General features: G+C 48.4%; 1 protein-coding gene across 7 annotated transcripts in view; it reads left to right on the top strand.

Annotated features, from left to right (window-relative positions):
• The window catches only part of TNIK (TRAF2 and NCK interacting kinase), a 152,446-nt gene that overhangs the window by 112,453 nt on the left and 24,040 nt on the right, over positions 1–15,953 (top strand). For 4 of the 7 annotated variants that reach the window (XM_066325729.1, XM_066325724.1, XM_066325725.1 and 1 more), the window contains 7 exons: positions 1,678–1,788; positions 2,254–2,340; positions 3,608–3,808; positions 8,869–9,033; positions 10,696–10,935; positions 13,172–13,278; positions 15,533–15,696. In XM_066325729.1, the coding sequence (XP_066181826.1) occupies positions 1,678–1,788; positions 2,254–2,340; positions 3,608–3,808; positions 8,869–9,033; positions 10,696–10,935; positions 13,172–13,278; positions 15,533–15,696 (1,075 nt within the window). The remainder of the gene's footprint in view (positions 1–1,677; positions 1,789–2,253; positions 2,341–3,607; positions 3,809–8,868; positions 9,034–10,695; positions 10,936–13,171; positions 13,279–15,532; positions 15,697–15,953) is intronic. The other 3 variants (XM_066325727.1, XM_066325726.1, XM_066325730.1) reach the window with 2 other exon arrangements.

Raw genomic sequence — 15,953 nt, 5'->3', positions numbered from 1 at the left:
TGCAGAGTTCCAAAAGCTACACCCAGGCCCACATTCCCCTGTTGCCAGCCAGGACAGGCGTGCACACGGAGTAGCACATGCATCCCCTGCATGTGTGGGCAGTGCCAGTGACTGTGCCTGGCAAGGGACACACCCTGTGACTGGAGCTGCCAGGTTATTTCAGGTTGGGTGCAATTTTTCCTTCCCTGAGGCGAGTGGAGTGGCTCTGATAAATGTGGCTGTAGGTGGCACCAAAGCTGTGCTGCAGCTCAAGGAAATCACTGGAGTCCATGTGGATGTTACCTGTGGGTGAGGAGGCAGCAGCAGGACAGGCAGTGGCTTCTGATGGAAATGTTGGAGTCATTTAATTTAGATGTTTTTTACAATATCTGTAGATAGATTTATCTTCCTGGGTATCTATCTGTAAAGATACCTGTAGATGTGTATCTCAACAGAGACAGGGATATATAGAACATGGAGGAAAATACAGTATCTATGACAGTATCTACAGATAGACACAGATTTTAAATCCATCCATATACAGTGCAGGTTCTGCCGAGCAGCAGTTTCACATGGAGTCATCTTGGTCTCTGGAACGCTCAGCCAGCTCTTTCAGCAGTTTGCTCCAGCCCTCCCCACGATTTAGTGAATGCATGGCATTGCCAGCTTCTCCACTGACAGCGTTCCCTCTGCAGTCTGCTCAGCCACCAGAGAGAAAAAGACAGGGGAAAAAAAAGGAGAGAGAAGGGCCAGGTTTCTGCTTCAGCGGGCGCCTTCCCGTTGGCGCGTGGCTGCACGCAGGAGGCGATGGAGATGATGGATGGAGTCAGGGCAGGCGGCTCCAGTAGCCAATGCTGGCATTTGAGTGCCCTCTGCCGATGCTGGCTGTGGTGCTGCAGTGAGGGGCTGCCCTGCCCCTGTGCAGCACTGCAGCACTTGGCTGCCAGCCCCTGCTCCCGGCATGGTTTGGGCAGCTGCAGGAGTTAGGCTGGGTTAAAAGCAGGCGTGTGGTGTGCCCGGGGTGACTCACAGCAGGCTGTAGGTTGTCAGCACCCCAAAACTCGCTGGATTGTTGTCAGCTACAGAGTGGAGCAGGCAGGGATGCACCCAGGGGGGAGTGGGGCAGGCATGACCTGAGAATAGCAAGAGAAGTCCCATCCTGCTTATTTGGTGCTTCAGAAAGGAAAAAAAGATTTTGAGTCTTCCTTGTTGGTTTCTGGTCTCAGCAAACATAAAGAGGGATGCATTTCCCTTGCAGTAGGCATTAAGTGCCTTGGCTCTCTCCCTCATCCTCATGGGTGGGTTTGGGGCTGAGATGTGTTACCTGTAGGCGATGGGTTCGTGTAGCTCCCTCTTGTCTGAGGCCTGATTAACCCCCTCACTGGCCATGCTGGAACGTGGGGACCATGCACCATGGCTTCATCTGCAGGTGGGAGAAGAAATGATCTGGTGCTGGCTAAGAGGATGCTGTGGGTTCTCCACAGCCAGTGCCAAGCACCAGTGTGTGAGGATGGAGTGGAATCAAGCAGTCCCTCTACCACCCAAGTGGACCAGCCTTCTGGCACGGCATCTCCTTGGATGGGTGGGAGCATTCTGGGTCTGTGGGCAAGGGCACACCCCAAAAACGATGAGAAAAAGGGCTTTGAGCTCTCGGGGAGAGGCATGGGGATGCTGACCTGTACCTTGTGCCCCCCACAGCAACAGAGGCGGGAGAAGGAGCTGCGGAAGCAGCAGGAGCGGGAGCAGCGCCGGCACTACGAGGAGCAGATCCGGCGGGAGGAGGAGCGGCGGCGCGCCGAGCACGAGCAGGTAACGGGCTGGGAGTGGGGCCATCGCCTTCAGCACGGATCCCTCTGCCTTAATCACAGGTTTTCTTGTAAACACTCGGTTTTTTACCACTTGAGAACGAATTGCTTAATTGTTAACGCTGCGTGTGTCGCTTTCACTGCTGTTGTTTATTTCTCTGTGGATCCACTTGCTGGCCCGCAGATGTGAAGGCACTTGATGCAGGTTTTCCACACCCGCTTGTTGTTGAGGGCCAGATTTTTTGATACTCTTGGGTAATGTTTGCCATTTCCCAGTGGCTTCCATTCTTGTAGAGTGGTGGACACCCTGGGCTCTTCGGGCAGGGATGGAGGGTGCCCGGGCTGATGGATCACATCACTTGGGCGGGGTGGATGTGGGTGCCCACCTCATTCTCCTTCCTCTCCGGAAATACTGGCTCTTTTACCTTCTCTCTCTTTTTCCTTTGATCCTTGCTGCCCATGGCTCCAGGAGTACATCAGGCGACAGTTAGAGGAGGAGCAGAGACAGTTAGAGATCCTGCAGCAGCAGTTGTTGCAGGAGCAGGCGCTACTTCTGGTAAATGGGAGGCCACGGCCACGCTTGCCGCTTTCTGCCCGTGTCGCGTCCGCATGCGCCCGCGTGCACCCGTGTCCCCCCAGTGCCTCCTGACATGTCCAGACGTGGGGGACACTGCTGTCACCACCCTGCCTGGAGCCTCCTGTCCAGCTCCGTGGCTGCAGCATGCCTGGATCCCCCATTCTGCTCAGGGCTGGGTCCCCTCTTGGTGCACGGCTCTCATCGCGTCCCTCCGCAGCGTTGGCCTGTGTGTGTGCCCTCGTGAGAGGAGCAGCCCTGATTGCTGCTGTGAAGTTTTGGAGGCTGTTTGCAGCATGTTGGGGTGTGTTTGAGCTGTTGCGTGCCTGCATCCATCAGCCTACCCTGCCATGCTGTTCTTCGTGGTCTGAGTGAAGGCTTTTGTTTAAATTTCCTCGCAGGAACACTGTCTATTCCCTTGTGTGCTGTTTGCATTCTAGATGTCCTCTTTCTTATTTAATTTGGGTTTGAGTTATCCTTTTTTTCTGCTGGTAGCTGTTACTCTTACTGCATTTTCTTTTAATCTATACGATTGTTTGGGGTTTTTTTTGTCTTGCTGTTTTATTTAGGGGAATAAAGGCATCACACAACTTGTTTCCTTTTAAAAGGACTTGTCAAAATTATTTACTCCTTAAAACTCAAAGAGCTGTAGGGATTCAGAAAGATCACACAGTTGGCTTTGCAGTCTTTCTCTTCCCAGGACAAATTAATTGGTCCTACAGAGGAGTTTACTTCAGTTGGATTTTGTCTGACCATAAAATCATGAAGTGGTTTGGGTTGGGTGGGACCTTAAAGACCATCCCTTTCCAACCCCATGCCATGGGCAGGGACACCTTCCACCACACCCGCTTACTCTGAGCCCCATCTTGACCAGGTGATGTTTGGCACCTCATTGAATTGATCCTTTGTTTTTCTATCCAGAAAAACCTGGGCAAAGTCAGTGGTAACTCCTAAGCAAACATCAGCCCTCAGTGGGTCTTGCAGGGTTTCCCTGACAAGACAGCACTCAGTCCCCCATCCCTACCAAACGGGGCAGTTCAGTGGCTGCAGAGCATCACTGGCAGAGTCACAACTCTGAATTTGTTGGCTCTGCTGTCTCTCCTTGGGGATGCTTTACAGCTCAATCCCCAAAGCCTTTCAAATCAGTGAGCTCTGCCAGAAAACAACCTTTCAGATGCTCAGGCCCCATTGCTGACCCAAACAGATACAGCTGGCAGGGCACCTGGTGACTGTGTTTTCTCCTGGGTAGGAGTACAAGCGCAAGCAGCTGGAGGAGCAGCGGCAGGCGGAGAGGCTGCAGAGGCAGCTCCAGCAGGAGCGGGACTACCTGGTGTCCCTGCAGCAGCAGCAGCAGCAGCAGAGGCAGGACCAGAGGCCAGCAGAGAAGAAACCCCTCTACCATTACAAAGAAGGGATAAATGCCAGCGAGAAGCCAGCGTGGGCCAAGGAGGTAAGGGAGAGCAGGGAGGATGATGATGCTCGTCTGCATCCACAGGGCTGGATCTGAAATACACACAGCAGGTTGTGCTGCACAGGGTGGGGAACCAGGAGATGCCATCAGCTGTGCTGGGGACACTCCCAGCTCGGTGCAGGGTGTCTGTGTGTGTTTGCAAACGGGGAGGTTTTTCCATGAGGACATACAAGGAGGAAATGTTAAGATGTTGGAATGGACCTTGAAGATCATCTCCTCATTCTCCTTCCTGGCATGTCAGCAAGTGTGCAGGGATCAAGGGTAAATGCAGAGGGTGATTGTTGTCAGGTTCCTTGCTGAGCCCTAATTCTGCATAGTCAGGGGTTGGACAGCTTTTCCCCCCAGGCTCAGGGCTGTGTCCCTTGGGATTTCTCTTTTCTGATTTTTTCTCTCATGCAAAAAGAGGGTATTGTAATAGTTGTGATATCTTGAATATTAATTATTGCTAGTCTGAATAGTCTTGAAAAGATTAAGACATGCATTGTCTACAGTGCAGATTCAGGATCATGTGCAAACTCTTTCTCTTTAATCTCTTTGTGGTGGCTCCAGCAAGACTGGTGCCTGCTCTTGCTATTAATTTTTCTGAAGTTCTTTGTGTTCACTTTTGTAACCTTACTCCTACTCAGAAAGATCTTTTAATAACTTCTCTATTCTTCCTACTAAGCAGGAGCACTACTTGGCATCCTTTAGTCCTGGCCAACATGTGCATCCAGCATGTAGCTGGTCTTTCCTGTTGACAGTCCTCAGTTTTATCCACAATACCTGCAAGCATTGAAAACTCAAGGAGTTCTGCTATCTGTTGCTAAGAAAAGGCCAGTGATATGTTCTTGGCCTTTCTGAACCATCACAGAGATAGATACGGATGTCTAAAATTCTTTTCACCTCTTTGCACACTTGCTTGCAACTTCCTTTTGTTACTTCCAGTTCAGTCTTCAGTCTCCTTTGGTGGCAGTGCACCAGGTAATAAATTTTCATGGAGTTGCATCATCATCCTCCAGCCCTTCCAGTGAAAGAAGAGGTTTGATAAGTGGGGTTGCAGATGAGGTGTTCCAGATGTGCTGAGCTGCCTCTGATGGAGAGGCTTCCACCTGGGTGGTGCCTCTGCAGCCTTATGCAGAACTGGGTCACTCTTCTCCATCTGTTGGAGTGCTGAGAGTAGGTAGTGGGCAGGGAAAAGAGAATAAACTCTGTCTTTCATTGCCTGGTTTTAAGTAAACCCTCTAGAACATTGCTAACTTCTGGCACTGTCTGCAAAACTTTAGCAAAGATATGTAAAGAGGAATATTATTTTTTATCTGGGGTGAAGAAGAGTGCTGGATTTAGCTTTCCCTTTCAAACACAAAGGCCCATTTCTTCTGTTTCATGGGGCTGGCATCTTTTTGATGCTGTTGCTGGAAGCAGGACATTGAGAACTGCACAATGTTAATAAGAGCAGCAGAACATGGCCTTTTACCCTTTGCCAAAATCATAGGGAAGATGAGGTTTCCTGTTGTTGGGGAACTTCTCCAGCTTCCACCAATTAGCTCTGCAAACCATTTATTCCTTACCCTTGTCACTCTGTCTGGTTTCTAATTAAATGCTCCAAGCTGTGGCATCTTTCTGCTGTTGGGAGCAGTAGTTTGATGTACTTCCTCAGCAAAGCACCCTCGGGAATCCCCCAGAATGACTCCTCTTGCCTCCATCCCGTTTTATCTTCTGTTTAGTCCTACTTTTAACACAATTCGGGTACTTTGCTGCATACATTGAAGGTCCACCTTTGCTGGCTCCACAGATAGATTTGTGCTGATGCTTAATGAGCCTACCATGGTTCTTGCTATAGTTTAGCAATTTCCATACCCAACCCATGCATGCTAATTTAACAGAAATATTGAGACTTTGTTTTCCTGTGGGAACAATGAAAAGACAAGTCTGGTGCTCAGCCTACAGTTTCTGGGGGCTGTGCAAAGCTTATTTGGATATTTCCTGAGGATTTTGCATTATATCCCATACTGCCCTTGTTTTTATGCCTTTTTGGTCTTAAGTCTTCTCTCTTAGGAGCTTGATCACCACAACTGAGCCCTCCTCATGCTGTGCCCATCTTTGCTTTTCACACCTCTCCTTTATGCACACATTTCCCCACCTCACTCATTTTCACAGAGTGACCCCAAGACCCTGGAGAAGTGGGATAAAGCATCAAGGTGAGGCTGTGGCCACTCACCTTGTGGTCATGTCCCTGCATCCCCTGGTTAAGGGGCTGGCCTGTTAATGATGACAAGGCTCTGGGTGAGGAACCAGCCTGTGCTGCATCTCTCACAGCTTCCCTGGAGCACAGTCAAGGGTTTCTCTTGATGCTGAACGAAACAGTCTGAGCAGATAGTCCTGCCAAGACGCATGGATGCACATTCCCTTCTGCTGTCCCTTCTACTCATCTTCTTGTTATCCAGGATTATCCCCTGGATGTTAACTTGGGATGTAGCTTGGGTGCTCTCCCAGACTTGCCCTGTTTATCCAGGCACATCTCTTAGGATTATGGACTATTTGGGCCTTTTTGGAGATCGTGTTGGGACCCTCTGGTGATCCAGCCAGGGATGTGACATTAGCACTCTGAGCTGTGATCCTGTAATTAGCAGCTCCCTTTGCTACTGACCTTTCTGTTATGGATCAGTATTTGCTAAACAAGGTATTGCAGATAGCCAGGGGAAGCTTGGTCAGCTGAAGGATGGGTTTGGGCAGGAATATGCCATACATGACTGTGCAGAAAGGAGGGGACAGGTTTAATCAGACATTTTCCACATGGTGGCTAACCCCTGTGGTGCTTTCCCACTGTTCAGAGCTTCCCTGAGAGAACTCAGGGCTCAGCTGTGCATCATGAGCTGTTCTGTTCTCTGCAACAGCCAACACCCACATCAGCTCCTCCTTCACGCCCCGTGGCTTTTATCCTGCTCTCACTTTGAAGTGATGTATTAAAACATTAGCAGCCTTCTACTGGGACTGCACAGACACTGCTAAGGATGTTTCCTGCTTTGGGGAATCTTGAGTTCAATTAGAGATGGTCTGTACTTGAACAATGATGAACTCCTGAAGGGTTTTGCTGCTTTTCCCCCCTTTCTATCTATTAGTGGAATCAGTAGGGCCCCAGCAAGCACAGCTGGAGAGTCCCAGGACCATCTTTTGCTGTGCTGGTGCCACAAGGCGCAAATGAGGAGATACTGGCAGTGGGAAATCAAGCACCTTTCTCCTTCCTGGCACCCAGACATCCCCATTTGATCCCTCTCCTGCACACCAGCTTGGACATTCTCCACAATCAGCTGCACATTAGGGGCTGGCATGGTGCCGGGGAGCAGCTGGAGCTCCGTCTCCGCCTGTCGCTGTTGCTGCCAAGGCTTGGCTGATGAGGAGAGGCACTGGAGCAGCCTGTGACCCAGCACTCGTGCTGCTGCTCCCTTTTCAGAGGGAGTTCTCCTTCTCACCCTGCTCCCCTTCTCATCCCTGCGTGCCCTTTGTTGGGCACTGCTGAGCAGAGCTCTGCACGGCCGCTGCTTGCTGTTGGGCAGTGCCTGGGGAAGTTGTGGTGACCTTTTAGGACACAGCAGTGGCCCAGGTGGCCCCGCATAAACTTAGAAAGGAATCAGTCCATAACACAAATTTCTTACCTAGATTTTACACTGTCTCATGCTCGGTCTTTGAAAAGGATCCATTTCTATTCATATAATGATTCTTTTGTTTCATGACTATTTACTTGAAGAAGAGCTTTGGTTCTTTCCAAACAAACCTGTTATAAATATTGCCTTTTAATGTGGCATCATCCACGGTGGAATCGAGACATGCTAGGGGTATTTAACACTTAATTGACACATAAATAAAATACACATCAGATCTCAAGGTATCAAAAATTCTGCATAGCATATGCTGCCTGAATATCAATGTACAGCCTAACTGCAGGATGGCACGGCTGGGTGAGCTGAAACCACTGTGTTCCCATCAAGGGTGGCTGAAAGCAGTGGGCTTTGGGTTGATGTTCTCTCTCAGTAAAAGAGGTTTTCCCCTCCCATACATGACAAGGTGCCAGACTCAGTAAATTCAGATCAAAGCCAACAGTTTTCTGGATGCCATGTTTATTCTTTTATTCAGATCAAAGAAAACTACTCATTGTGTTGTTTATAACAGGGAAGGAAAATGGTCTCCTTGCTTAAAGATCCATTTGAGAAGCAAGAGCTTCTCAGGAGTCATCTTCTAGGAACATCTCTCTGAGGCGTGCTGCCTTTTCTTAATTTTTTCTTGTTAGTTTCTTTATTTTTCCATTTCATATTCAGAAATTAATTTTGTGTATAAATTCAAGCAATCCTTTTCATGCCTTTAAAATGCATTTATTGCATAGTTTGATGGATAAGTGGATTCCATGATCATAGAGTCACTTAGATTAGGAAAGTCAGGATTGTCAAGTTTAACCTGTGACTGATCACCACCTTGATCAAACAGTAGATAGGATTACCTAAGTGCTGGATTATACCTTTTTCTGACCCAGAGATGGGGCAACTGAGAGAAGTTTTAAAAACTTTTATTCTATTTCCAGTCTTATGTGAAGGGTGAGACAATATAGATGTTACAATTCATGCCATCACAATCAAGAGCCAAACTATTTCCTGATTACAAAACATTTTAAGTGTTTCTTGGCCAATCAACTTTTGCCACACAATGCTGCTAATGCCTTAAAGCCAGTCATCTAAAATTACCCCTCATGGGTCTTACTACAATGCATCTTTCATAGTTCTATTTCTTTAAAGTATCTAGTCTTATTTGCAAGGCCATCATTTGAAACTTGTTTCTAGTTCCATTTCTCTCTCAACAAGGTCCATCCTATTCCACGGCATTTCTAAATCAGCATTTCTCATCTCAAAGTTTGCATACAGATGCATACCACGTGAGCCTTCTGTCAGGCTTTGAGAAGTCTCTACAAATCCATTTCCCACACCTCAAGAGAAAAGAGATTTCTGTATGTTTCTGGGTTTCCCTTGGAAATGGGTTCTCTGGGGGGTTGACCCCTGTCCCCGTGTCCCCAGGTGGAGGAGCGCTCGCGGCTCAACCGGCAGAGCTCCCCGGCCATGCCCCACAAGGTGGCCAACAGGATTTCTGACCCCAACCTGCCTCCCCGCTCCGAGTCCTTCAGCATCAGCGGCGTGCAGCCAGCCAGGACCCCGCCCCTGCTCCGGCCCGTGGACCCGCAGGTAATGCTGCTCCCCCCTCGCCAGGATGGGTGCTGGTAAGGAAACGAGGAGGAGTGGATGGAAGGGAAATTAGCCTCTGGCTCCCTGGTTTCTCAGCCTTGAGCATATTCATGAGTAAGAGCAGCATCTACATGCATGAGTGTATTCCTCTTGTCACCTCCATGTGTTAGCAACATCACGCTGGTTTGTACCTTCCTTTGAAGCATCACGTACTGGTTACTGCTAGAAACAAGCTGGAGGACCAGCAGGAGCTGCTGCTCTGGTCCGGGGCAGCTGTTGCTCTGATCCTCTTTGGATCTGGTTTGTGTAAAGGACTAAAACCACAGTGTCTGGTACAAAAGACCCGGGATGCTTTGATGCTGAGGATCATCAGAAAGAGGTTTTGCTTTCTTTGCCGCTTTGATTCAAGGTTTTGTTTGGTTTTCCATTGAGTTGACATCAGTCACAAACACATCTGGAGAGGGCATAGATCACCATGACTGTCACAGAGGAGGAGCATTGTTATTTTAGAAGTTTCTCCCAGCCATGAGGTCTGCAAGTACTCTGCCACCAAAAGCTGTAGGAGTGTCAGTGCTGGCTCTGGTCCAGCCCCTGGAATTGCTCCCACAGATCCAGAGACTCCAGCAGAGATTTCAGAGAGAAGTATAAAGCCTTTGCTCCAAGTTGAGCTGGGCTTTCTATGGAATATGTGCAAACTAAGTGCCAGCCACATGTGGCACCTCCAATACAAAGCCAGCTTTACACAAAAACGTGCAGGAAAGCCCTGAAACATACTTTGTCTGTATGCATTGGGAAAGTGGGCAAAGCCCCACTTCACTGTCATCCCTCTGACTGACCAAATAATTTTCAGTGACCTTCTTGGCATCCTATACCATCAGTAGCTACAAAGAGTTTCGTTTGGCAATAAAATACTCATGAAAGAGTTGTTTGAAGGCCAGAGCCTTGTGTGTGTGTGTGCATACACGTGTACCCATGAGAGATGGACACATACAGAGACACGTATGTAGAAATTTCAAATAAAAGTCACCAACCACCCAGTTGTATCAAAGGAGTGCAGCTTCACAGAGTCCTGGGAAGAAGCTCTGATGTCACAAACTGTAACCTTGTGATTTTCTCAGATTTCCCAGAACAGATGTCACTATTCCTTAAACTTGCAACCTGTAGGGATAATCCATGGGAGCCACCGAGACCTATAGGAGCTCATGCCTCAAGATATTTTTTAAGCCATCTATGCCTCAGAATTCCTGATGATTTTTTAAAATCAGTTATTATTTATTATCGCTTCCTTATTTTTGGTTGGTTTTTTTTTTTTTCATTTTTAACATGGAAAATCCATGCCAAACCTCATTAGCACAACCACAGAGGTGCAGGAGTAGGAGCTGGACTTTGGGCCAGCAGCAGCAGAGCCTGGGGCGGGCACGGTGTGTGCGGGAGTGTGATTTTTAACAGATCTTGCGTTGAAGTGATGTAAGTCAGAAGTTCCTGAAACCAAGGCAGTGCTGATCTCAGACCAAGGGGGCTTTTCAGTGCATCCAAAGTGCTAATCAAAAAAAAAATTTTTTTAAATCAAAATTTAAGATTTTTTTTTAATTCCTTTTTTTTTTTTTTTTTTTTTTAATCCCTCCATTTTGACTGATAGTTCTGTTTTGACTTGGTGCTTAGATTCCACATCTGGTCACTGTGAAATCCCAAGGAAGCTCCTTGTCTGGGTCTCAGTCACTGCATGAACAGCCTGCAAAGGGACTGGCTGGGTTTCAGGAGGCTCTGACGGTGACCTCTCACCGCACTGAGATGCCAAGGCAGAACTCGGACCCCACCTCAGAAAACCCTCCTCTGCCCCCTCGCATTGAAAAGTTTGACCGAAGTTCTTGGTTACGGCAGGAGGAAGACATTCCACCAAAGGTAACACAATTGCTCCTCACTTTCAGCACGTCAGAGGCGATCCCAGAGCTGAGTCCCTCTGGCAAAGCAGAGTGGGCAAGACTGAGCCCACCCCAAGGCTCTGCAGTGGGTGCTGATCTGCCCAGGGGCTGCATTTCCTCAGGCAGGGTTTGCTGGGAGCTGCTCTTGGCTGCAAAACAACACTGCCCTCCAGCAAAGAAAGTTCTCGAGCTCGGACAGAGGCCAAAACAAATTAATCTCTTCTTTCCCTTGGATAAAAAACAACCTTCTGCTTAAATGGAATTATAGGAACATAAAATTTGTCATACTCAATAAGACGGGTCCTTTTTAGTCCAGTACCATGCCTCCAGTTGCAATCAATATTTGATGGAAGACTTGTAAGGGCTCCAGCAGCTTTATACATTCATTGACCTTTTGGCAGTGCCTGGCAGTACCTCTTTAATTAAGATTCTTCTGGACCAGTATTTCGATTGTGTTGTTTATACACCTTCACTTTGGAAGAATTATAACTTGGCCATTAAAGTTCCCCTTACAGTGAATCAGTGCTCAGCCAGGAGGATTTTTACAGAGGTGAAATGATTATAAATTGATTAGTGACAGGGAAGGCAGTATTTGTCCCTGATTGAGAGGCAATTTTTCTGTGTGTTTGCAAAGTGAGTGACTTGCCTTTTTCAGAGCAAAGTCGCAGTCGCCAGGTAAGCCTCCCTGTGCAAGGGATCTGTGGTGGTGTCATGGGTGTTGATAATGCTCCTGTTTCTGCTGTCACCATGCAAGAGGAGACAGCAGTGCTCTGCTGAAGGGAGCAGCAAGCCAACAGCTCCTGGAACTGTCTGTGTGCTTGGCTCCTCCATGGTGCAGGAGGGTGGCTGCCTGGTTTTAACATAATTAAGAAAAAGCCCCTGCAATTTAGTGTTGGCTTTTGCCATGAGTCCTTTGAGAAGGACATTCTGCTGCATGGTGAGGCCGTGGCTGCTGGGAGAAAAGCTGTTCTCCAGCACTGTGCAGTATTTCCACCCTTGGCTGAGGGAACATGGACTCTGGAAAGGATCCCCACCAGATCACATTTAGGGTGTTGCGTGGGCAGAACCACCCATGAGGAGCCTGAGTTCACACCGCACTGCCCAAGGTGGGTTTGATGTGTTTGCAGGCAGGAACAAAAGCACTGCCCTGAGAGGCAGGACCAGCTGTCTCTGTGGTCTGGGGTCTTGTTTCTGCCAGTGCTTATGGCTGGATGCTTCAGAGGAAGGTGGAAAACTCCCCAAGTCCTGACTGGAGAGTACCTTACCTGGCAGGGGAGACTGCTTTGTACTGAGACAAGCTGCAGCTGGTGATGCTCCAGTCTAAAGCATTGCCAGCTCTCTAAATCTTCTCTTATCTTGCCTAATGCAACCCTGTGTTTATCCTTAAAAAAAGCCAAACCTAATCCTTTTTCTTGCTAATCCTGACAAGCCCTTGGCCTCTCTGTTACCTGGTGCAAGGTATTGAATGGTGAGTATTGTTTTGGCTCTCCACATCACCTGAGGTGCTGGGGGATGAGGCCACTGCACCTGTGGCCATGCAGTGATGCCCGAGCTCCCACGGGATGGGGCAGAGTTCCAGGGTTACCTGTCACTGCCCCTGTGGGCTCTGCTTGGCTTTGGGTGTTCATGCTGAGCCCCTCTGCCAGCAGCAAGATTTTGGCAGCAGCATCTGAAGCTCCTTGAAGGTCACAGTGTTTAATCCCAGTGTTGGGTGGGTCAGTCTGGATCTTCCCTCTGTCAGCCCTCTTGTTTGTCCACCAGTCAACACCTTCTGTCTGCTGGCATGTGTCATATCTGAGCTAGATAGAAAACCCCTGTTGTGGCTGTTAAAATGCACTTGAGTCTGAATTTTACCTTAAAAATTGGGTTTATGGCTTTTGTTAGATATAAATTATATATATTTGTGTTTCTGTATGTGCATACATTTCTTCTACAAGTAAGTGCCCTGTTTGGTGTTAGCCAGGCTGCTCTGGGGGTTCCTGTGCCAGGAGCATCCCTGAGGACACCTTTGCATCTTGCTGCTGCCTCACGCTCCTGTGATTCCTTCTAAAAGCTGAGAGCCTTGTATTTTATAATTGCCCTAAATACTGCCTTTCTCTCAGTGGGAAATCAGCTGTAAATCAGCCTTAGGGCAGTGCTGGAAGGTGATGTGGTGATGGCTCAGGTGAGTGAGCAGCTCGGCCTGGGTGACTGCAGATGTCTCCCCTCTTTTCCAGGTGCCTCAACGAACCACTTCCATATCCCCTGCCCTGGCGAGGAAGAACTCCCCAGGCAATGGCAGTGCCCTGGGGCCCCGGCTGGGCTCCCAGCCCATTCGGGCCAGGTAAGGACACGCAGGGCATGGGCAGGGGTGACCCTGCTGTGGTTCTGTGCACTGCCCCAGCCTCGCTCCCCACACAGGGGCTGGGCTCCAGACCTGCTTTAGCTGACTGAACACCACGACATTTGCAGGCTTCTCCTGTCTCTGGGATGAAGTTTTGCATCCATTAGTGATTTGTACTGACAAGGCTGTGAGCGCTGGAATCCCTGGAGGCTTTGCTCCCTTGGCTGAATGCATTCCTGGGCATTGCAGGGTTTGGATGTGGATGCTGCATCTGCTGCTGTGGAATCAAACAGGAGTTTGGGTGCTCCCCTTAGTGGAATCAGGTCCTGCTTCTCGCCTCTTGCAAATCGGTGGATCCCTATAAGCCAGCGGGGAGGTCTCAGTGGTACATTCCATACATTCCTTACACATCAGAGCAGCCTTTCACATATCATGACTGAGGAGTGTGCTGCAGGACTGACACTCAGACAGCTTGCTGAGGTCTTCTCTAGATGTAGATCAAGGATTAAATTCCTTTCAGTTCCCAGGACTGGGCCCTTAGCTCAGCCAGATCCAGCTCTGGCACAGCAATGAGCCTTGAGGAAGGTGCTGTGCCACCGCTGTGCTCCCATCCCTGCCGTGTCACAGCTCTCCCTGGGCATGTTTAAAACGAGCAGGGAAGCTGACAAGCTCTGCTCAGAGCTGGATGGAAAAAACACAGCTTAGTCATGCGAGAGCTTGTCTGTGCCTCGCAGAACGAGACCTCAGACGGGCACATCCCGGGAGAAATGCGAGTTCCAATTAGCCTTGCGTGAGGGAGCTCCTTGGCTGCTTCTTCCTGCCTTGTCCTCAGAGGGTGAGGTCAAAAAGTGAACGTGGGGATGTTCACTGTGTGTGCTGTCACTAGTTTGAGCACACACCACCCTTTCCAGCTCAGTGCCCCCTCTGTGCTTCAGCAAACTCACAGGCAGCAGCCCCGAGTCGCTGGCAGGGGCAGCAGCAGTAGGAAGAAGAATATTTATTGTTATTCTTTTTTATTTTTTTAAGATTTTAATTAGAGAAAAAGCATATCATGGTTTGTTGCTCTTCTTTGCCAAAGGCTGGAACATTTTGAATTCTTGAAAATGTTGTTATTTTAATTAGCTGTTGGTTGAAGGACAGTTTAAAATGCAGAGGGGTATTGGACTGTGAAGTCTTTATAAGTGGTGGTATTGAAAATAAAAAGAATAATGGGAATCTGGGATTCAAGTTCAAGGTTGGCCAGTGTTTCCTGCACCCTCACTGTCCTTGTCCTGGTCAGTGTAGGTAAATACATCAGTTGCCAAAGTTTTCAACTATACTTCATTAGTTAATTTAGCTAAGGATGTAAGCCATACAGCATGAGCTGGAGGCCTTCAGTTTGATGAAAATTGGAAATTATTTTGATGCTACCACATGTCCATTAAACTTAAGTATTCATTGAAATTATTTCATACTTCATTTCTCTCACAGTAATGTAATTTTTTCCTTTTTCCCCATGCATAAATGTAAATATTACAGGAATATCCCTTCTTTTATTTGTCACCCTGTTGTGACAAATGAGGGAATATTTACTATACATTTTAAAGAGGCCTTTGAATAAGATCACTTTCAGAAACACTGTATAAAACCAAATTGCCTAACTCTGCATGAACATCTCTTCTGATGTCATTTCAATGCCAAGTAAGAATTAATTTCCTAAAGGCATCTGATACCCAGAGAGATATTAGTCACTCCTTGTGTATCAAGGAGACTTTTTATTCTAGATTTATCTGTATTCACAAGGGTGAGAGAAATCAAGGAGGAAAAGTGGATATCTGATGCAAGTTTGAAGTGAAGCCATGAAAACTGGGGACTGTGAATTAAGTGGTACAAGTGATCTGCAGCCATGTTGCAAACTTGAGATCCTTGCTTTGCTGAAGTCTTTGTCCAGCAACACATCACAAATTCCTGCTTTTATGAAGAGTTTTGGTGGCTATTTAGGTAACTCCAGCTTTGCAAATCCACAAACAGGGGATCGAGAGCAAAGAATCTTTTAAGCAGTTGCCAAATTTTACGAAATAAGAGGAGAAACCTGCTCTGGGCGGTTTTCTTTTGTCGTGGTCATAGTGCACCCAAAATTGGGGACCTCATCCCTGTCTCCTCCAGCTGAGGAGGATTCTCGTGGCCTTTGGCATGCCAGTGTGGGAAGGGTCTGGAGCCCTGAGGGTGGATGTGACCCTGGCACATGGTGCCCCTCTGTTTTATCCTCCTGCAGCAACCCAGACCTGAGGAGGACAGAGACCATCGTGGAGAGCCCCTTGCAGAGGACCAGCAGTGGCAGCTCCTCCAGCTCCAGCACTCCCAGCTCCCAGCCCAGCTCCCAGGGTGGATCCCAGCCTGGCTCCCAGGCTGGCTCCAGCGAGCGCAACAGAGTCCGAGGTGAGCTTGGGAACATCCCTCAGCACCAGGCACACTTTGTGAGGCTCCTTGACAAGCAGGAAGGGCAAGGGGCCTGTGATCTCATGCTTGTTTTTTTAAAAAAATAAAAATCAAAGGATCCATCATTTCTGATGTGCTTTTGTGACCTGCTGGCCTCTTTGCAAGCAGAGTTGCCAACAGCCCCGTTTCCCTGGAGGCTGATGTAAGGTGGCCACAGCATCACTGCCAAGTAGCCTGTACAAAAGGAGATGGGGCTT

This window comes from Sylvia atricapilla, chromosome 10 (genome assembly GCF_009819655.1).
Source record: "Sylvia atricapilla isolate bSylAtr1 chromosome 10, bSylAtr1.pri, whole genome shotgun sequence".
Taxonomy (NCBI): domain Eukaryota; kingdom Metazoa; phylum Chordata; class Aves; order Passeriformes; family Sylviidae; genus Sylvia; species Sylvia atricapilla.
The sequence above is the reverse complement of the archived record's forward strand: the minus strand, read 5'-3'. Positions and strand labels throughout refer to the sequence as shown.